The sequence below is a fragment of the Nilaparvata lugens genome, chromosome 4 (assembly GCF_014356525.2).
Source record: "Nilaparvata lugens isolate BPH chromosome 4, ASM1435652v1, whole genome shotgun sequence".
In the NCBI taxonomy this organism is placed as follows: Eukaryota; Metazoa; Arthropoda; class Insecta; order Hemiptera; family Delphacidae; genus Nilaparvata; species Nilaparvata lugens.
Window position 1 is genome coordinate 69,787,345 of NC_052507.1, and position 22,836 is coordinate 69,810,180.

At 34.9% G+C, this 22,836-nt stretch overlaps 1 protein-coding gene across 1 annotated transcript in view; it reads left to right on the forward strand.

Moving 5' to 3' along the window:
• Positions 1–20,481, forward strand: part of LOC111044006 (ral GTPase-activating protein subunit alpha-1) — a 90,932-nt gene extending 70,451 nt beyond the window's left edge. The window contains exons 29-37 of the mRNA XM_039427085.1: positions 625–817; positions 2,533–2,696; positions 4,211–4,564; positions 6,226–6,510; positions 8,885–9,049; positions 10,331–10,458; positions 11,584–11,723; positions 14,238–14,387; positions 19,610–20,481. Coding sequence (XP_039283019.1) covers positions 625–817; positions 2,533–2,696; positions 4,211–4,564; positions 6,226–6,510; positions 8,885–9,049; positions 10,331–10,458; positions 11,584–11,723; positions 14,238–14,387; positions 19,610–19,788 — 1,758 coding nt within the window. The 3' untranslated portion in view covers positions 19,789–20,481. The remainder of the gene's footprint in view (positions 1–624; positions 818–2,532; positions 2,697–4,210; positions 4,565–6,225; positions 6,511–8,884; positions 9,050–10,330; positions 10,459–11,583; positions 11,724–14,237; positions 14,388–19,609) is intronic.
• The last annotated feature ends 2,355 nt before the right edge of the window (positions 20,482–22,836 follow it).

The window sequence follows — 22,836 nt, forward strand, 5'->3', positions numbered from 1 at the left end:
TGTGAGTTTGGTATCATTCAATCTTCTTATTTGTCGGAGTGCAAAGACTCCAGATGCAACCCTCCCACAGAGCTGATCAGTATAGCAATCCCAAGAGAGATGCTGATCCAGAGCAACCCCTAGGAATTTCACGAAATGAGGCTGGTTAACATTATTTTCATTTATCTGTACATTAATAAGTTGATTTATCCTGGAATTATTTCTATGTGTAAACTGTAAAAATGGGATTTTGATTAACTTATTTCTAGTTTGAGTTGAGAGAGGTACTGGGCTATGGCATTAATAATGTTCATGAAAGATTCTATTTCTAACACACTTTTCAGACTTATTTACCAAAATTTACAAAAATCTTATGAATTATTCAAAATTATTATATATTGTTTCCTTTTGAATTGTTTAACATTGTTGTGTATTGTTTTATCATGAATTGTATTGTGTTATTTAGAATTAGAATCTTAAATCTATGAAATTCAGTTTAGTTGTTGAATGTAAGATTTGTTTGTGTAATAATAATGTTATCGAGTGACCTGGCTGGCTCAGGTCTGGTGTCAGAGTTTTCAGGTCGCAACTGATCAATTTCAGATCCTCTGACATGACCTAACGACTGCGTTATCTGTGTTATAGCTGTTCGTGACTAGAACGGGCCTGCTGATGTCGATGGTGGAGTTGCCGACGCTGGAGGTGCCTGGTGGCGGTGTGACGGCTGGATTGGTAACCGCCCCCTCCCAGGTCCGCGTCCTGCTCCGTGACCTGGCCGGAAAGTCGTGTTGGGACGCCTCTATACTCTACTGCACTCCTGAACAGCAGAAGCAATCTGGTCGGTCAGACTCAACCAATCCACTTGTTTTCATGATATTGTTGAAATGTAACTAATAACATTAAACAAGCCACAATATGGATATAACCGTAGAGAAAAGAAGCGCAAGAAGATATCCTATGGTATAGGGCGTTTATGTTCCAAATTTCACTAATTCTATTGTTATCGAAATGTCACTTATAATAACATTATACAAGCCAGAATATGGATATAAACGTAGATAAAAGATATCATAAAAGACATCCTATGGTATAGGGCGTTTATGTTCCAAGCCGACTTATGTTAACTCAAGCCGATAGTTCTTTTTCGTGGAGCTATGTGACGTTGTTAGTCTCTCATACTGTGCCGTTCTTACATTGTCACCCGGCCAAAACAGTAATAATAGATAGTAGTCGACAGCACGGTATATAGAAGAAGACGGTAGGTGTCACGCGCATGTTTGTGCTAATTTCCGGTGTAGCTGACGTCATTTTATATCCAATCATCTGTTTTTAACGAATAAGTTCCATAAATTGCCAATAGGTGTTGGAAAACCTCGGTTGGTGGCGATGACGTAATATAGCTTGCTGGTCACTGCGCACACATTTCATGGCCCCTACTGTTTTCATCTAAATACCGTGGTCGACAGTAATCGGCTCGAGTTAACAAGAAATCGGTTTGAAATTTGGACCTATAAACGACCTATACCATGGGATATATTATTTAGCTATCTATTCTCTATGATATAACGTACAATATTTTCACATTTTGAAAGTCTCTTTTCTGTAGAATTACTAGTAGGCCTACTCTTAAATTTTGTATGTTATTGAAAGTATGTTTTCTAATTCGTTTTCGAGAGGGACCTATTTGCAATAAATGAACAATATGTAGGGAGGGATCTACAATTATTATCAATTGACAAAAAAAGAGTTAAAATAGGTTAGATATAGTTGGTTTTGAATTAATCTTATAGTAGAAGGGGATTATATGCTTTGGTCACCATTCTATCTATCCTGCAAAAAGCTTTTTCAAGCTCTTTATGAAGCCAATCTTGGTATTTGGACGTATGAAAGCAGATGTTTATGAAACAAGGAGTTCTTGCAGGCCTTCTTTTAAAGAAAAGAAGTTGCTGTATATATTTGATGTAGGAAGCTTCGTTATGAAGAAAACCATGCGAATCATCCCCATAATACATGGTTTAGAGGTTTTGTATACCCACCCAATAGACTGCTAGAGAGTGGCCCGTTTTATATGGAAATGAAACTATTCAATGCACTCTCAATTAATATTAGAAAAATTGAGAGCTTGTAGGAATTCAAAATAACACTTAGAAAATTTCTTATTGAATTATGTCCATGCAAACTGACAGATTTCCTTGAGTGATGATTTTTACTCCATGTATGTTATGTTCATTTGTAAGATGGTCTGTTGTTTATGTATATTGTTTATATTTGTAATATTACTTTGACCTTGACCTGTCTTATACTGCAGGAGCGCTGCGTCCTTGTTGCAGTTCCATATTACGAACAAGAAAAAAAGGATAACCATTAAAATTGTGTGATTTGGAGGGACTTTACATCGTGTAATAAATGTTTTGGATGCAAGAATGACGTTGAGCGTTGTTTCCTAAATTATGATTTCATTATGTATTGGAATTTTATAAAATATTTTGTGACGTAGCCTGATGTATTACTGTATCACCAGGCTAAATAAATTGATTGATTGATATTTTTCAGAGGAGAACAGTATAGTCAACAAAGTGAACCACCAAAGATTTGAAGAGTCGATGTTGAACTCGTGCATTGTTACCAACCTGCCGCAGCACACGCTCAGGCATCGGCCACCGCACGTGTTGCCAACCTGCGAAAACTCCGCCGAAGATCTCGACAATTTGGATGATGTATGTATACTTGAAAATGTATATCTAAACAGCTTTATAACGTCTATGCAGTTCCACATGATGAATTAGAAGAGTTTATTAAAAATACGAATGATACGAAGTGTTATTGGATGGGCACGTAAAGCTGTCGGACCCGGCTGAAGTATGACAGTAGTAAGGCCTTGACGTGTTAAATGATATATTCAGGCGAGGTGGAACTTCCGTTAGGAACTACCCACCAATAAAAGCCATACGAATATTATTATTAAGAAGAAGAGAAAGAAAGAAATTAGGCCTAAGAATGGTGAAAACCGAACATCAATATCTCAAACCGTTTAAAAGTTATTCACATTATTTGTAGATACTAATAAATCATACAAAAATAACAGTTTTAGCTAGAGTTAGCGGACTCAACCTGCGCTATCTGCTATCTCGCCTGCTATTTTTTTTCAGACGTACTACTATAGCATTGAGTTAACACAGACTTAGCAAATAGCAGGAGTTAGCGAATAGCTCGACTTAGCCAGCTAACTCCAACATTGTGAATACCCCTAATGAAATACCTTGAAAATTTAAATTTTTGATTTTAAGTTTTTCAAGTAGCCTATCATTAAAAACTTACGGTAACGGTAACATCTACAGTACGCGTCCTGTAGCTTTGCCTCCGTGACTTTGAAACGGCAAACATAGGCAAGGTATGGTTCTCGGGGTAATTCACGGATTTGATTTGCAAAAACATCATCAGGCTTTAGAGACCCTACCTAGATCCCTAGATGGAGGAAGCTCCGTAAAGGGCCTCCTCAAAGGAAGCTCTCTACACATAAAGATTCTTCATGAATGAGAGAGTTGCAACGTATCACCAACAATGGAAAGAGCATGTTGAACGTAGCTGATGGGCTGTGTTGTGCTAAAAGGACGTAACCCCAAAAAGCTCCTAGTGCATCTTTTCGAATGCAACACGTTGCTTTTGAGAAGATACAAAAGAGCATCTGTTGCTTATGGAAAGATACATTTTAAAAAATGTTCGATGTTTTTGAAGGGTAGTATTGTAGTCCAGTGGCCCTCCGCCAATAGGCGAAGCTAGAGGACCCGAACTGTACTCATATCTTTAACACTTTAAACAGTAAATTTTGATGTGCAGTATTTTTAATGTGTTATACTTTGTTCACAACTATTACTTCCATCTTAATATTTTATGAGTTCAAAATTTATTTCAGCTTTTAAAACTATTCATTATTGTCAGGATTAATTCACAATTAATAGCATTTATTTCAGATATACTTACCATTGTTTGAATAAAAAGATTCCATTTTAAATTATTAGCTCAAGATTTAGAAAAAGTTAAGTCTCTACTCCTACTGGCGAACAAGTGTTTCACTTATGCCAGTAGCTCTTCACCTCCAGCCGTATTTTACAGATAGATGATATAGATATTTGGAATAATAATTATTGTTTTTTTCTGATTGTCACATCTTTGTACTGTTTTTGTGTTTTGGTGAAATGAATTGAATTGAACTTGTCTGTTAATGTGACAGCTACTGCAGTACATCGGCGAAACAAGTCCCGAATGTCTGGAGAACCTTGACACTCCGCGCAACATGCCGGCGGCGGCACTCAATCCCGTGCTGGAGGAGGAAGCGATGCGCGCACTGCTGAGTCAGCGGTTCGTCGAGGCCGACCACGTGACGCGCGCGGCGTACGCGGGTGGCGAGGCTGTGCGCGCCACATGCGCGCCACGCGCCACGTATGCGCCGCCCCAGGCGCCATTCCACCACTGTCGACTGCTGTTTTCGCAACTCGGCCTCGCCGGCTGGGAGCGGCGCAACCATCTCTACCTGCTCGACAAGAGTGACAAACTGCTCAGGGAGCTCAAGCATCTCGACAAACTCGTAAGTCTACATTCATTCATTTTCATAAAAATTGAAAATAAAATTACCCTGTTTTCAATGCTATTTCATTTCCCACCTCATGTTTCGACTGTTAATGCCATTCTCGTTTCAATCAATCTCGCATTTACTATAATGTATTTCATTCGGTTTTTAAATCAACCGAAATCAGATTAATCTCCGTTAAACCTAAATTGTGCATATGGGCTTGAAATATCACCTTACAATCTCCGTCCCTCAACCATTATCTTTGAATCACACAATGCAGTTCTATCCATTTGTAGAAGAAACTGTCTTCTTATATTGTGTATAAGCTTATAAATGTGAAACCTGCTCAGTTTATAACCGATAATTTAAATGGAAGAATTCTGAAGGATAGATTTATGGATAGCTTCTTCACATCCTAGGATAAGTGATTTCTTGTAACTATTCTAACTAGGATAAGTTCATAATCATTCAAAAATGTCTGCTTATTTTTTTTATTTTTTATTTTATCATCTCGTATTTTCTTACTTTTATGTTTTTTATTTTATTTTCATTCTTTGTAAATTTCGTCAAATTGAGATGTTTATAGGAATCCACCGCTTTTATTTCATTTTAGAAATAATTGTATTTTAGTAACATTCGGCCCCTGCGCTCACGTTTAACCTTTTCAGGGACCTTTCGTATTTAGTATTATTACTATTTTACTTATTTGTTAATTGTCAATTGTATTTATATATAGACATGTATGCATATTGTTTTGAAGGAAAAATAAACGATTGATTGAAACAATTTGCACCATCTAAGTTTAAATGGAGATTGACCAGCTATTAGTTTAAACCCGGAATGAAACACTTTATAATAGATTCTGGTGAATCTAGATTAGCGTTAAAAGTAGGTTGTGCATATAGCCCTATTGTTCAATAGCAATTTAAGGGACTTTGCACCATCTCAGTTTATACAAGTGTTTGGCGAACGGTTGTTTTTCCGTATGGTTCCAATTGATAACATAGAAGTCAATACCATCTACAATAATTATTATATTAAGTTGATAAAAAGGTGTATGAATAAATATATTTATGTTCATTCCATTTTTATTTATAAATTTATAAACTATACAATAAACACAGTAATAAGGAAATTAGCAAAATGAAACACCAGGGTGGCCAATAACGACAGGACAAGTGTGTTAACATGTGTGTACATACATGCTCGTCATACATTGTTGTTAGGTATTTGTATCTATGATTTTTTTGTTTATTTTTCTTTGCTGCTTTATTTGAGGTTAAATTATTTTTGTATCAATATAATTTGTAATTCTTCATTGGTTTATTTATTGTTATTGGTAGTTTATTTTATGTTTTAGGCTGCTGTCAAACAGCTGTTTTTTGTCAAAGTCTTTCCCTGATGACACATCATGCACAACGAGCATGTGTGTACACACATGTTCAACACACTTGTCCTGTCGTTAGTGGCCACCCTCAGGAACTACTTTCCCAAAAGAGCAAGCCCGATTTATTTGTGTAAATAGATTTTATTTTCGTTTGGTAGGAATGGGAGGCAAATATAATTAGCTACAAGACTACTGAATTTGTGTAGGTTGACGTTGTCTGTGTGACATTGTGAAAATATACATTATTTTTGTATGAATAAATTAATGAAATGTGCTGTATGTTTGGTAGGAGTGCAGAGAAACGCACAAGGTGGCAGTGATCTACGTGGCCGAGGGCCAGGAGGACCGCAACTCGATCCTGTCGAACGCGGGTGGCAGCCAGGCCTACGAGGAGTTCGTGTCAGGCTTGGGCTGGGAGGTGGAGCTGGAGGCGCACACCGGCTTCATGGGCGGACTGCAGGCCAACAAGTCGACCGGCGTCACGGCGCCCTATCACGCCACCTCGCTCACCGAGACCATTTTCCACGTCGCCACCCGGATGCCGTCCGCCAGTCAGGAGGCTCTCCTGCTAAAGGTACGGTCACATAATACTTACAGAAAGTAACTTCCTATCTAACCAATGCATTCTTCATGGCACCAAGACCTTGAGTGCACCAAGACCGCGCCATCTTGGTAGAAATTGAAATTACCGTCAATTTAAAAGCACATTTTTTGAATGAATGAATGAATTTTATTTGCCAAAAACAAAATACAAAAAACTTTACAAAAAATAAATATAAGTACTGTATATCCTACTGCACTTAACTAAAATACATACATAAAAATTGAGAAAATGTTAATTTATTTAATTAGAAATAATAACGAAAATCACATTGAATAGATCAATTTGAACTGAAGCATTGAAGCATTTATACTTTTGTTCTCAAATTTTCAAAAACACTATAATATCACATTAAATAGATTCAATTTAAATTTATAAGTTGAATTCAATAATGTTTTTAATAGTATACTGTATAATGATGATTATTAATTCAGTGAAAAACAGTTATGATACAAGCAACTTTTTGACAAGGCGACAAAGTTAAACAGCTGATCTAATAACTTGAAACCAAAGAACTGCTAAATCATTGTCACTCTAGGCGGTACTGGCTAGGTTGACTTTCTTTCAAAATGGCGGATTTTGGTGACACGATTTTGGCCGAGTTTCCATGCTGTATGTGTTCTGTGGTACATTACCCAAAACCGAGTCAATCAGTATAGACTGGTATATCAGCCGGCCCTCACTTTGACTATCTGTTATAAACACAACAATATAATTTGAAGTACAAATGAAAAAATGAAATAGAAACAACACATATCGACTTCACTTACAGTTAGAGTCCCGTAGCTCTGCCTCCGTGACTTTTAAGGCACCGGCATATAGGCAAGGTATGGTTCGTGGGGTAATATTCACGGCTTTGCAAAAGCGTCAGACTTCAGAGACCCTAGATGTAGGAAGCTCCCTTCAGAGCTTCCTTAAAGGAGCTCCCTACATACAGAGATTCTTCATGAATGAGAGAGTTGCAATGTATTACTAACAATGGAAAGAGCATGTTGAACTAATGTCAGCTGATAGGCTGTGTTGTGCTAAAAGTACGTAACTCCGAAAAGCTCCTTGTGTATCTTTTCGGATGCAACACGTTGCTTTTGAGAAGATACAAAAGAACGTCTGTGCTTATGGAAAGATACATTTTCAAAAATGTTGGATGTTTTTGAACGGGTAGTATTGTAGTTTAATGGCCCTCCGCCGATAGGCAAAGCTACAGGACCCGGACTGTAATTTGAAGTACAAATAAAAAGTAAGAAAATATGAAATAGAAACAACACATATCGACTTGACTTATGCGTATGTTGAATGTATCAACATTTCATGATTTATTTTGAACAGTTGACTCGACAAATATGGTACTTGACATCACACTCACTTAGGACTCGAGAGTCCTAAATTTGACATTCTGTGTAGTAAGAAAATAATAATTTCATCAATTTTAATTTCATCTCTTCTTTTTCTGTTGAAATTGTTAGTCTTGACAGTCTTTAATTTTTGTCATCTTGAAGTTATGCTTAAAACACTTTTCGGTCAAGTTCTTTATTTCGTTGAACATTGGTCATGAATCATGGCAGAAGTTAGTGTGACAAGAAAAACATTACAAGCTGCTGGTTAAAAACTTATTAAACTGCTAAACAGAAGCTGATTTTGATGCCTAAATTATACCTTCACTTTCATCCCTCTGCTGTAAGAAAAATATATTAAAATTCTATTAGATAAAAATAGTGATTTTTCTTGTTTTAAATACGTGTAACGCATGCTCTTGAACTTTATGGTTGAACTATTAGTTCAACTGTGATAAACTGTGTTACGTTTTCATCAAGAAGTAGCTCAAGCTTTTCTCCCAAATGAATTCAGTAGAGTTTAGTCAAATATTATAAATAGTTATCTTCCAAGTTGTTGCATCCAGTCCTATTGTACCTCAAGTTTCTAAACGTACTTTTCAAGGTTTTTCGCAAATCTTAAGTTTATGAATGACATATTCAAATTCAAGATTTCAGATTCTATATTTTATCATTGTCTGAGGATTCAGATTCTAATTTCTCAGATTTTCAGTTTTTGAATGAAATTAATGACATACTCAAATTCAAGATTTCAGATTATAAATTCTCATTGTCTTATAATTCAGATTTCTTCGATTTTAAGACCTTGAATGAAACTATAAATGACATATTAAGAATCAAGATTTCAGATTCTAAATTCTCATAATTCAGATTCCAATTTATCAGATTTTGAAATCTTGAATAAAATTATAAATGACATACTGTATAACATCACAGACATGTACAATGACTTAAGGAGACATCAAGATTATTGAAATAAAATCCATGGTAAAGTGAAATAAGGATTGTTTTTGCAGACGAAGCATTTGGGGAACGACGAAGTGCACATAGTGTGGTCAGAGCACACGAGGGATTACCGACGCGGTATACTGCCGACAGAATTCTGCGATGTGCTGATTGTCATCTACCCGCTGCCTCACTCCAATCGGCTTTACAGAGTACAAGTGTCTAGGAAACCTGAGGTAACTATGATCTCAAATATTATTTGTCTAAAATTATTCAATCACTATTCAGAGATCATTGTTTGTTTCATCCTCATTCACAAATTTGGTGGATTTACTTATCACGGATGGATTTTCATGATGGATCATTGCTATCGTATACAATTTAATTAAATCACTTTTTGCTATTAAAAGGAACGATTAGAAGTCAGAAATCAGAATTCTGACTGCTAGTCGTTCCTTTTAATAGCAAAAAGTGATTTAATAATAAGCAGTTCGTGATGGAAAACAACATTGAAGAACAATTTAATTCTGTAATAGAATTATAGTATTTAATAATAATTTTTAATAAGAGAATTCATATGTTAAGGGCCAAGAAGCCTATAGTAAGCGGAAATAATGATGAATACTAGACTAGAGTAAGAAAGAATATGGGCCAAGCCAAGCGTTTTACAGGCCTTTCAAGACGGCGTTTTTAGGGTCAACAGGGCAGGAAGCTTTCAGATTGGCTGGTTATCAGCTGATTGGGTTGGCGTTCGGGAATCAGCTGATAGTCAGCCTATCGTAGAGCTTCCTGCCCTGCCGACTCTAAAAACGCCGTCTGAAAAGGCCTGTAAAAACGCTTTGCTTGGCCCTTATTCTTTCATACTGTACCTATTCCACTTTCTTTAGTCTAGTATTTTACTTTCTCCAGTATTCTTTTTTTCTCCAGTCTAGTTCAGTATTCTTACATGATTATCTTTTTCTCTAGTCTTATATTCTTCTTTATTTCTCTAATCTAGTATGATTTCTTTCTCAAATTTAGTATACAGATGGAAATAAATTGGAAGTTGCATTTGTTCAAATGCTAATTAATTAATAATTATTATTAAACGAATTTCCAATTAAATGCTGTAAATCATCCCGAAGACTTCTGCCACTGCAAATATTGACAAAAGGGTGAACAGCTAGATGGAAATTCTATAAGCGCTACTATACAAAAATTCCCGGACTGACAAATAATTTTTGTATAGTAGCGCTTATCGAATTTCCATCTAGCTGTTCACCCTGTTGTCAACATTTGCAGTAGCAGAAGTCTTCGGGATGATTTACAGCATTTAATTGGAAATTCGTTTAATAATAATTATTCAAGCTTTGTAGTTTTCTTCTTTCTTTCTTACGCTAGTGTAGTTTTCTGCTGTAGAATTTCGGTGAATTCACTTATCACATGTGCATTTTTATAATCGATCAGTACATAACAACATTAAATCAATCTATTATTACTTGTAATCCATGTTTTTATTTTTGTTTTATGATTTTCAGGTGCCTTATTTCGGTCCTTTATTCAATGAAGCAATAGTTGGGCACCAGGTTCTGCCCGGCTTGATAAGAGCCACTGCAATTAGCGCTTCTCGCGCTAAACGAAGTATTATGGCTTTCCACCAACAGTAGTGAGTATTCTATTCAATATTCCATACAATTTTCAATATTTCTATTGTACCTATTAGAACTATTACCATTATCGTGTGCTGTGTTTTATAGTTTTGTGATAATTATGGGTTTCGGAAAAATAAGTTTGAATTCAATATGCTGTTGTGATCTGATGGTCTTGATTTGAAGTTCAGTTTACTTTTCAGTGATTGTCTCATGAGGGTGTAATGATTTTACCAGTTCAAAAAAGATCAGTCAGATATTTACAGAGACCTTTAATTCAACGACTAAAAAACTTGAACTTCAATATAATGTTATAATATAATAATATGATTATGATTCTGTTGATCTCTTTTAGCAACTATTAATCAGGTTGTTAGAAATTGAAAATTTATAGATTCATTCATTTCAAATCGCTTCCTACGATGGACGAAGGGCAAGTCATGAATATATAAGTTTTTATTCTTGAACAAGCCTCACTGGGAAATTGGGAATTCACATAATCACAGCGGACTGTCCAGGAGATAGTCTTTCAAAGCGCTTTTGAAAGGTTTTGCACCCGGTTTCACAAAAGTCTGTTAACTTTTAATCCCGATTATATACACGAGAATCAATTAGAGAAGCCTTCTTCTCAGAAAATCCTTCTCTGATTGGTTCTCGTGGAAGTTGTTCATGATTAAAATTTAACAGGCTTTTGAGCAACTGGGCCCTGGTTTTTCTATCCATTGATGTGGCTGAGTTATATACAGTGATTCAATTAGCAGTTACTTGACAGTGTATTAAGCTTCTTCCCTTATTTTTTTATTATTTTTGAAATGTGTACTGATTACATTACAAATATATAAAAATACTGATTAATATGCTAATTGTTTTTTGCTACTTCACAAATTGAATTTTCAATCAATACTTATATTGACATTACATATCATTATAGTGGGATATCATAATGAGGACTAATTTGCAACTTTTGTATGTATATGATAATAATTACTTACTTATTATGCATAGATTTTGTAAATGAACTCCTCTGGTTGCAATTCATTGACAATCAGAGAAATTATTATTATTCTTTGAAAGTATATTCTGTGGCCTAATAAATGTGAATGTTCTGGATGTATGTTTGAAAAACCAACTTCAATTTCTAGTTATGAGGAGAGGTCTAGAACGTTGGAGACTATAGTGAGGAATCATAAGAATGCAACTACGTTTGAGGAATTCGCAGCACAAGTCTACTCGCCTGTTCAGACGCCATCACCGTTTGGAATTAGCACCACTAGAGCCTCAGGTATTTCATATCATGACTTTATACTTTCATCTATTTGATCATTATTACTTGTTAGTTTTGAACCTAACAACTGATAAATTAGATTTATACTTTCTTAAAACATACCATATTGTACACATTGAAATAGAAATGGTGCTTAAAATTAATACACAACTTGGAGTGAGTTTTGAACCTTACATAAAATAAAACAAGTTTACAATTTAGGCATCGTCAGTTTAACAATATTTTTATTTTTAAAATAATTGAGTTAATTTGTCACATTTATAAAATCAACAATTTAGATACTCATCTGGTTAGTCTAACACTTGGTGTTACCAAAAGTCATATCTATGTATCGTATAAAATTTATGAACAGTATCATTGGAAGTAAACTAATTTAAATTTTTCTTGACATAAATCAAGTTTTGATTTTTAGAATTGTAAAATAAGTTCTACAGGATACATCGTTTTTAATATTACAAAATTGTTCTGATAGCTCGTTTTTGCCAAATGAAAGCTTTTTTCATTTAAGAAAAAGATGTTAATAAGATTTATACCTACTCAAAATATAGCCTACCATACTACTGTACAAGTTGTTATAGAAATGTGGCCTAACACATAAGTTGAAGAGATTTTAAACAATTCAGTATTTTAAAATATATATGAGAATATACCTCAATCCCGGACCACACCTGTCATGCAGTGTTCCGATCCTACTCATGTCCAATATTTCTGTGGGGTGGTGGTGGGGCAGATTACAAGAAGGACATGCATATTTTCTTACCTCACATAAAACATACATCGCTTTAATATAAGTGAAAGTGTAAAAAGGTTCGTATGGCTTTTGTTGGTGGGGAGTCCCTTGCGGGAAGGTCTCAACTCCTGAATGTATAATTTAATCCGTCAATGGGCCTTACGACTTTCATACTTCAGCCGGGACCGACAGTTTAACGTGCCCATCCGATAACAATGGAGTGATCTGCTTAAAAAACTTTTGGTATTGAGAGGGTTTGAACCCGGGATCTCTATGCTGCTACGCAAGCACTCTATCCACTAGACCACGGATCACTCCAGTGAAAGTGTAAATTTTTTTAGTGAGAAAACTTGAAGAACCCAATATTATAACCTAATAAACCTGAGTGTAAATAGAACATGACATTGGGCAATAAGGCTAGACAGAACATCCAAAAGCCAATAGAGCCATCTCTCTGCCAATAAAAGCCATAAGAATAAATAAATATAATATAATAATAACATCTACTATTTTGACTCTCTAATAAATTTAACTTGCTATTTTAACGTTCTTGAGTACTGACTTGATAGAGTTTTAATGAACTATATTTAATAAACAATAAAGAACGTTCACCTCGACCTCCTTATAAAAGTGCAAAAACTAACAATTAAAATCATCAAGCAGAAGCCACATCGTTATCCGTCAGACCAGCTCTACAATGAGTTTGGTGTGATGGACGCAAGACAATTCTACTCTCTAGAAATTAGTGGCAGACTACACGTTTTCATTTTTTTTCTCTCATTTGATTTTCATTTTTCATCCCACCTATGAAAGGGGTATACGGATTTGTCAATTATATTCTAAGTCGTCAACCTTTGCATTTCATAATGCAAAAAGAATTCCTCACTGGAATAAGGACAAACCTGCAACAACTCCTCCCTCACCTTAATTCTAAACTTCTCACATGTCATACTAAATCCCAGAAAGCTTTCAAACAGAAACCACTGTCACAACACAAGAAATAGAAGCCTACTTATCACGAATGTGGCTAGGAATGCATCATACCAACGACACTTCAACCATCTATAGTGTGATCCAAGTTATAATGGCAGTGGATAAAGACAGGAGAACAGAGTTGCCGATTCTCTGTCTTAATTATATTTCTACATTGTCAAAAACAGATTTGGCATCGTTGCCGAGCTAGAAAATGATAGTACTACCTGCTTTGTGGAATGATAGGCAAATATAGCAAAATCAAAGTTAATCAACTACTGTCATTATAACGTGGACTTCCTTATAGCAGCAAAACTCCACAATTTACTTCCTGTACACATCATGATAAAAGAAAACTAAAAAAAAAAATTAAATGCGCCGTTAAAAACTGAATCACAACAACTGGAAGACATAATATTGAAAATATAATTTCGAACAATATGTGAGCTCATTTACCTAATGTATTTGCACCACCACTCTAAATTTAATGTATTACTACTATACCTGCTCTAGTACATGGGTTTCCCATAGTTGAGTAGGTTAATTTCCGAAAAAAATCAATTTATTTATATTTTTAGTAAATTTCATATATTGTATTTTTGAATATTATGAACATTTTATTGATTAGATTGCTTGTTTGTAAATTAATGGAAATAAAATTTATCATTTTTTTAAGATTTCAATAAAGTCTTTAGAGATTTTTGATGAACTAGTTTGTGTGTAGAAATGCTTACATATAAAGTATAACCAACTAGTGTATCATATATCAAAATAGAAAAAATGAGAAATTGATTGACTTGTTTTGTTAGGTGTTAGTATGCGCAGCGTGGAAACGGGCAGTGGCGCATGCGCAGTGAACACATCTTCGTCCACTCTGGCTGCGGCTCTCATCGACTCGCACACGCACACACACCACAATCTCAGGAATCGGCTCGCCTCAGACATTTCCCGGCTCAAAGGTCAGTAACGCTCTTCATTTCAATGTTAATAATATTTTAATAAATAATAATATTCACTAAAATAAATATTAATTCATTCAATCAATCAATCAAATCATTTATTGTCTCACAACATTAAAATGTTACAACAACGTCATTAATAAAACAGAAACCATCAGTTTAAAAATCTATTACAAATAAATCTTCAACTTTATACTGTATAAACATTCATTGATTAGTAATTTTTTAAATATTTACAGTAACTATTAAAGCTCATTCTTTTGATATTTTCAGAAAAGCGTTATAAAGTTTTATTGACATGTATTGCCAGTTTTTTAGAACTTGTAAATTGACAATACTCGACTCTTATATTATTCCTATTTCTAGTGTTATGTTGGTGTATACTAGAGTTAACATCATATTTATTTTCAGTTTTCTTCACTGAAATCAAGCTTGACAATACATACAAAGATGGCAGTGTTAATAGTCCAAGTTCAATAAATAATAATGATTTGCATGGAGTACGAGGAGCCTTGTGGCAAATTATTCTTACTGCTTTCTTTTGACATTTAAAGAAGATGCCAGTAGTTGAGTCATTTCCCCACAGTTGGATACCATGTAGCAAAAGGATAAAAAATTACAATATCGGAATGAAAAAACTGTTCTGTTCCTAAATTTTGTCCTATAAAATGTTCAAAGTAGGTTAAACTTTACATCACAACAATTTTCACTTCAAAAATGAATAACTGGAATACACTATATTTCTGATTTAAAATTTTGATAGATTGATAGAAAAGCTAAATGATAAATTTTAAGCACAAACTCTTGAAATATTGATAATCTTGAAAAATGTCGAGCCTACAATTCAAACATCTTCACTACGATGCATTTTCCTGTGTATATATAATTCAGATTGAAACTCAAGGAAAAAATGAAACCCAAGTTCACATTTAAACTTAAGTTTATTTATTTAACATCAATGACAAAACAACTTAATCATAAAATGATTGGAAACGAAAAAACAGGCCTATAGCCCTTACTATTCCATTCCCAAAATTTGATTGCATATTAGTCTAAAAGAGGTTATGATTCTTCAGCAGTTTTAAACACATCCATTTTGATCCCAAGTTTATAATAAAACTCGAGTTTACAATAAAACTCAAGTTTACAATAAAACTCGAGTTTACCATAAATTCAAGTTCACAATAAAACTCAAAACTCAATTTATGGTAGCATTGTCCCTGTAATCCCTACACGAGTAAAGGTGGATTCCCACATATCAGTATCAGTGTTAATGTCCGGAACAGAGAAATAGTGAAACTATTATTTTATTGGTTCCAATGTGACTAATTCTACTCTGCCCGACACCAAGCGAGAATGAATAGTCAGTCCTACTAGAACTTATGATAATAATATTTTCACTGTTCGAAACACGTACAGTGATACTGATGTGTCAGAATGCCTCATCCACACTATCGCCCAATGCGTACAAATGACGACGAGCGCGAGAGTGTGGATGGTTGCTTTGCCTTTGCCTGTGCTCGCCTTCACTGGCCTAGCTTGCCATCGATCCGATTTTTGTGGCGAGTGGCCAGCCGAGCATCCACAAATGGTCACATTGCAGTGTTGATGGCAAGACCAATGTGGCCAAACTTACCAGCGAATTTTAGTGATATTGTGTGTGGACCAGGCATAACAGATATCTGACTGTCTGAAAATTTATATGGCTGTTATTCATATTTTCTTTTTGTCTTCGGTCTATTTGTATTGACACTGTTCGTATGATATGAATGACATATTTTCAATTCTAATTAATCTTCATATTTTTCCAAATATTCAGAAAAGATTGTGGCTAAAGGAGGAGTTGCGTGAATTCCATGGTTAATATTTTATAGGAGTGTGAATTGCGTTGACACTCAATTTTAAACTGCAATGTCATATAAAAGTTTGTTACAGAGATAGTTTTGGGTTGAGACTATTATTGCTAGAACCCTGATCATTGAAATTGAAACTGAAATTATGTTTATTCGTCTATTTAAAAAGTACAAACAATATACATATACAAAACTTGTAGAAGGTTCCTCACATGGACAAAGCCCGTGTGCGAGTAAAATTGATCCCTGTCAATGCTAGAACGGTCTGAATTTGCACATTAAAAATTGAATAATCTTCTAGTCTAACTTGCCCATTAAAATTGTAAAATAAGCCCTCGGATTTCTACATTTTGGACTTACAGAGTCCAGGACTAAAAAAAGCCCTCAGACTTAAAAAGTCCCTTGGAAAAATCTTTCTGAGTCACGGACTTATCTTCTAAACTCCAGGATCTATCAAGTCCTAGAGCTATTTTGAGTCCAGGACTTGAAACAGTAAACATAGAGGAATATTGTTGTAATATTGACAATTGTGTTGAATTAATCGATCCTGGAGTTTAGAAGTTAAATCCGTGACTCAGAAAGACTTTTCCAAGGGTTTTTTTCAAATCCGAGGGCTTTTTTTTTAGTACTTTTTCAGCTCGAAAACCGGCCCTAAGCGGACCAGAGTGAATTTTGTCATCCTAAGAAATCATCCTTGTATGATTGAATTTTTCCTAACAAGATATTGTTGAAAACATTTTCATTATTTAAATAATATCATCTATCCAATTATGGATTAATATGTTGAATTGTTTCTAACTCGAGTGTGGCATGCAACTATTGTGGCATCACAAAAATCTGAAATTGCAAGTTGGCATGTCGTTTAAAACTGGCACTGTGTTATCTTGCTAGGAAAGCGAAAGCACCTGGCTGTGTTTCATGACATATCAGGCGGTGTTACATCGGCAGGGTGTATCAGAACGAAGCCTTACTAAAAATATGGTACAACAATAATTTTCTCTGACCAAATTAATTGCACGAGCACTAGTTTGGTTGACCACTTACTTATTCGATGTACTTATTCTATTCAGGTAGTTAATATTTATGTTGTTATTCATTCTAGATTTCGTATAGCACATTTGAATTTCAACGTAATTCAACTGAATTTCATGAATTCATTATTCATCTCAATAGGGAAACTTGAGAATTCAATTTCCTATAATTATTTCTTGCACCCTTATTTTTGTTTTCTCTTAAACAGACTAGTTTCAGTCATTCAAGCGTCAAAAACATTTTTTGACAGTAGTCGAGTCTAAAAGAAAGCAAAAATGGGGGTAATAGTAATAATTATAGGTTTTTGAATTCAATTAATTTGTTAGATTAACACAATTGATTTAAAGGAATGTATATTATTTGTAATATTATAATGTATAAATTTAGAAGTTGTTTGGTAATCTTGATATTGATATGTATTATATAACAATCGATACTCTGTCATCAGTTTATTTTCATGAATCACGATTTGATCATTAGTACTTGCAATATTATCACTTTGATTAATGCACTGTCAATAAAATAACCGTAGTAACCGAAGTAGTCCTGACGATTTGTGGTTAACACTTTCATAATGATCTTCATTAAACAAGAAGTATTACTCAATTTTTCATCACAGAATATGCAATGTAAAATTTGGAAATTCATCTAAAAAATTAAATAAATAATCAAATTGAACATTTCTATCTATATAAGTTACTTATAGATGATTCAAAATTACGAAAATCACGTTTGAAGGTGGAATTTCAATCTAGATTAGTCAAAATTTTGAAAGAAGGGGTTGCATGTTGTTGCTATAATCTATACTAGTTAGCTATATCTATTATTCACTCCCGGTTTACATTTAAGTTTTTCAGTCTAGAACAATCTTGTAATCTAGTTGATCCCATATTATAGAAAATGGAAAAACTGAACATGTTATTCTTGATATGTATGGCGTTAGGAATTGATATAATACATGCATAAAAACACTACTAGCTCCTCTACATTTATGTACAATTAAAGCTGGAATTTATTGCATAATACCATATAGAAGAGGTAGCATAAAGTAGTTCAGCATAGGTAGTTTATGCTCCAAATTACAAGCCAATTTTGTGTTAACGCAAGCAGACTACTGTCGACTATTGTCTATTATTTATGTATTGGTGGGGTGTGGGTGTAAGAACGGCACTGTATGAGCGATTACCAGCGTCACATAGCTTCACTAAAAACAACTACTAGGACTATCGGCTTGAGTTTGAGCAGGAAAAGATGTCAAAAGAGGTGAAGAAGGAGAAAATGTCGAAGAGGAAGTTGAAGAAGCAACATAAAAAATTTCAAATATAAATAAGGTTTTAATTTGCAATATAAACTCCCTATACCATGGGATATCTTCTTATGCTGTATTTTCACTATGATAATACTGTTCCTACTCTCTGTAACATTTCTATTAATATAGCTATTAGTATTGATAATCTTATTATTTAGATATTCTAAAAGTATTATAGGTTATATAAATTATTATAATTTTTTATTCACACTTTACAGTGCAGTGTAACATTACAAAACAAATGCCTTGCTTCAAAATAACTTTAAACACATTTTTTGGCTTGATTGAAAAGTGTTTATAGGAGCGAATCCATCTTCTTAATACCCCCTAGGCCCCCTGGAACCTATATTGTTACAAAACCAGCACTGATCATAATCGGGTGTAATTTATGTGTGCGATATCTCAAATCTGCGATTATTTAAACTTTTCCTTATTTGAGTTTATTATCTACAATGCCGAAACATTTCAAATAATATTAACATATTGCCATTCAAAAGCCAAAACCTAACCTTCCTAAATTTTCCATTTACCTTGATAACCTATTCGAACAGAACCTTTTAGCTTCGTACACTAGACAAATTGAAATCTCGCAGATCTGAGGTACTCCCTCATAATCTACCCTTTGTCAGAGGCCTTGAAATAGATCAGGTGCGACCTGAAAACTCTGACACCAGACCTGAGCCAGCCAGGTCACTTGATATTATTATTATTTACGTATGAAAAATTTCCTTTTACTGTGTTGTATAGCCATTCTGTTAGACTATCAATTTAAACTTTCCACTTCAAAATTGTTTGTTTTTGTTTGATTAAAAACTTTCTTTTAGGTTATGTTATACTATTGCTAAATAATCCTTCTATCCATTGTTTCACTATCAATTAAAACTTTTCACTTCAAAAGTGAAGTTTTTGTTTAATTAAAAACTTCCTTTTAGGTTATGTTACTATTGCATAATGATCCTAGTCAGTTTAAATTGGTAAATTTTGTCTGTATTGTGTACTTATATTGTGGACTGTGATTTTGTGTGCAGGTCAGGAAGGAGGCGGTAACCGCGTGTGGTTCGCGGCGGGCGAAGCGGGTGACGCGGGCATTTCGCCGCGTCCGCTCAAAAAGCTGGCCTTGAAAGCGGGCAGTCGACGCGCGCCCCAGCCGCAGCAGGTACCCCCCTCCACACCCCCCGACAGTCCCACCTCGCGACGCTCCAAATAGCTTTCCTCACCGCTCACCTATTCATTCATTACGTTTTGTCGATACACATTATTTATACATTACATTTTGTTGATACACGCATTATAATGCAACCTTATTCATAGTTCTGCAATTGAATTATTGTTAAACTGCACCCCAAGGGTGGAGGATAGATTTATTTAGTGTATGTATTTTAGTAGTACTGCTCTGTTAAGCGAACCCCCCCTATCTGAAACATTTCTTATTTTCTAATACCGCATCCACATGTTGGTCCAATAAAGGCCAATGTTGACTAGCGCCAGTGTGTGTGGATCCGTGGTTTGCCAGCGCTTGCCATCATTGGGCTACGTTGGATAACCGGTCTGGCCAACATGTGGTAGTATTGATAGCGTCTTAGTAAATCCATTTTAGAATTTTAAGACTCGGTAACATTAAGTAAATCGGGGCAGCATTGACCGTGTACTGCAGCAGCTGCCAGCGGGTCTCGTCTAGCCGACAAGACGAATCCCTCAAGCTAAGGGTACCTAAGTCGTCTACAGACGATTCCGAGTCCCAACATTGAACTCCCCATAGTTTAAAACACAGTGTTTTACTTGATTGTGTCGATTGAATAAAAGCTAGAATCTAGTGGCTAGCAACTATAGTGAGGTCCACGTTATAATGACAGTGTTTGATTATCGATGGTATTGCTATCCTTGTCTATCGTTCAACAAAGCGGATAGCGCTATCTCTTTTTCGCTTCGCTCTGTTGCCAGATCGTCTTTTAACAATGTCAAATTAATAATTAATTGACAAAATATTTTATCTTAGTTATGAAAATTCATTACGAAATTATTGAAAAATATAATTTCTTGCTTAATATAATATAATTCATTATTTAAACTAGTAGTTCTGTGAACAGTAGACCTCACACAGTATTCTCATCCACAAGTACCTGATTGAAACTATATACCTTATGGAAATACAGCAATAGACTGGCTTCTCCACACATCTGTGTAATCACTTGTCAGCTGATTTATGATGAATAATTCTATAGCCTGATTTTTACTCTAATATTGGCGTATGAAGGAGGCTCCTTTTTCCTTTTATATTAGCCTTGAAATGCAAAATTTCCAAAAACCTTGTATATACGTCGACGCGCAATTAAAAAAGGAACAAACCTGTCAAATTTCATGAAAATCTATTACCGCGTTTCGCCGTAAATGCGCAACATATAAACATTTAAACATTTTAAGAGAAATGCCAAACCGTCGACTTGAATCTTAGACCTCATTTCGCTCGGTCAACGAGAATGAACCGTTAATATTACATCAATAAACCTGTATCAGCTACCGTATATAGAAGGCATTGACAAGACAGAGGATCGGCAACGTTTTTCTCCTATCTTTCTCCACTGCCATTATAACGTGCACCTCACTATAGCAACTAGTCATCAGTTTTAGCTATAATTGCTAAAACTCAGTTGAATAATCAAGTGCTACTTATCTAAGCATTAGTTGAGAGTTTCCTACAATTCTTAGACAAATAATGCTTATCTGTATTATCTGATTATATGTGCTGTGGAGTCGAATCCTAAAATGTCCTTAAAAATGACTAAGAACCAACAATTGCTGGCTTTTACTCAATCAACCTATTTATTGGTTACACTAAATTCTGAATAAAACAAGTTGATACTTGGATAAATATTCGCGTTGCCAATTTGTGCAGAATATGATTGAATATATTCAATTAGGCAACGTAGTCGATCCATTCGAACAACGCAGGGTTGTTCCATTCAATATTATATTATATTACGTTTAATGAAAATCTACGATTATATAGGAATTCTGAGGAAATGAAACCGATCAGAGACCAGCTGTCAATGCTCAGATACAGATAAACAAATGATGAGAACTGAGCTGGACGCCTGTAAGCTGATCATACAAGGTGCTGTTGACGAAAAAGTCATGCTCAGGCAAAATATTGAGGCTCTACACAGTAAAAATGAAAAGAGGCAGTCAGACCATCCATTCACTGAAGAAGAAGATTAGAGACTTTCAACAAACATCTAATAAATTGATCAAATGAAACTAGATGAATGATGAAATAATTTTTATGTTGGAATGACAAAATTGTACTCTGGATAAAATATTGAAAATAAACTGTTACAAGTGATAAACAAACTATGCCGGTTGAAAACATCACAGGTGGCAATATATGATTCGCCACAATTACATGAAGGTACAGGTATAGTGGCATTTCTACTTTCCTTGCCCTATTACCATAGGTAAGGAAAGTATTGCTTTCCGAAAAAAATTAAGGTACCCCAATTTCTAAATTTCTATTCGTTTCAAGGTTCCATGAGTCCAAAAAAGTGTTTTTTGGGTATTGGTCTGTGTGTGTGTGTGTGTGTGTGTGTGTATGAGAGTATGTGCGGCTGTGTACACGATATCTCATCTCCCAATTAACGGAATGACTTGAAATTTGGAACTTGAGGTCCTTACACTATAAGGATCCGACACGAACATTTTCGATCAAATGCAATTCAAGATGGCGGCTAAAATGGCGAAAATGTTGTCAAAAACCGGGTTTTTCGCGATTTTCTAGAAAATGGCTCCGACGATTTTGATCAATTTCATACCTAAAATAGTCATTAATAAGCTATATCAACTGCCACAAGTCTCATATCTGTAAAAATTTCAGGAGCTCCGCCCCATCTATGCAAAGTTTGATTTTGCATTCCCAATTATCAGGCTTCAGATACAATTTAAACAAAAAATTTCAAGTGGAAAAGATTGAGCATAAAAATCTCTACAATTATTAATGTCCAGTATCATTTTCACCTAAAATTGAAAATAAGCTCGAAGTTCGAGAAAATGTGATTATTTAATTCAAAACTGTTGGCAAGTGTTGATTCTATTAAATCATTCACTATGAAGAGAAAGCAGACTTCATGTGTCTGCAGCGTTATTGTCCTGTCACCAGCTGGCTTAGATCTTTGAATAGTAGACTTGAGATGCGCGTTAACACTAGCGTCAGTTGATCAATTTTCAAAACGGCAAGGAAAGTTGTGTGAGTGCGCCCCACCAG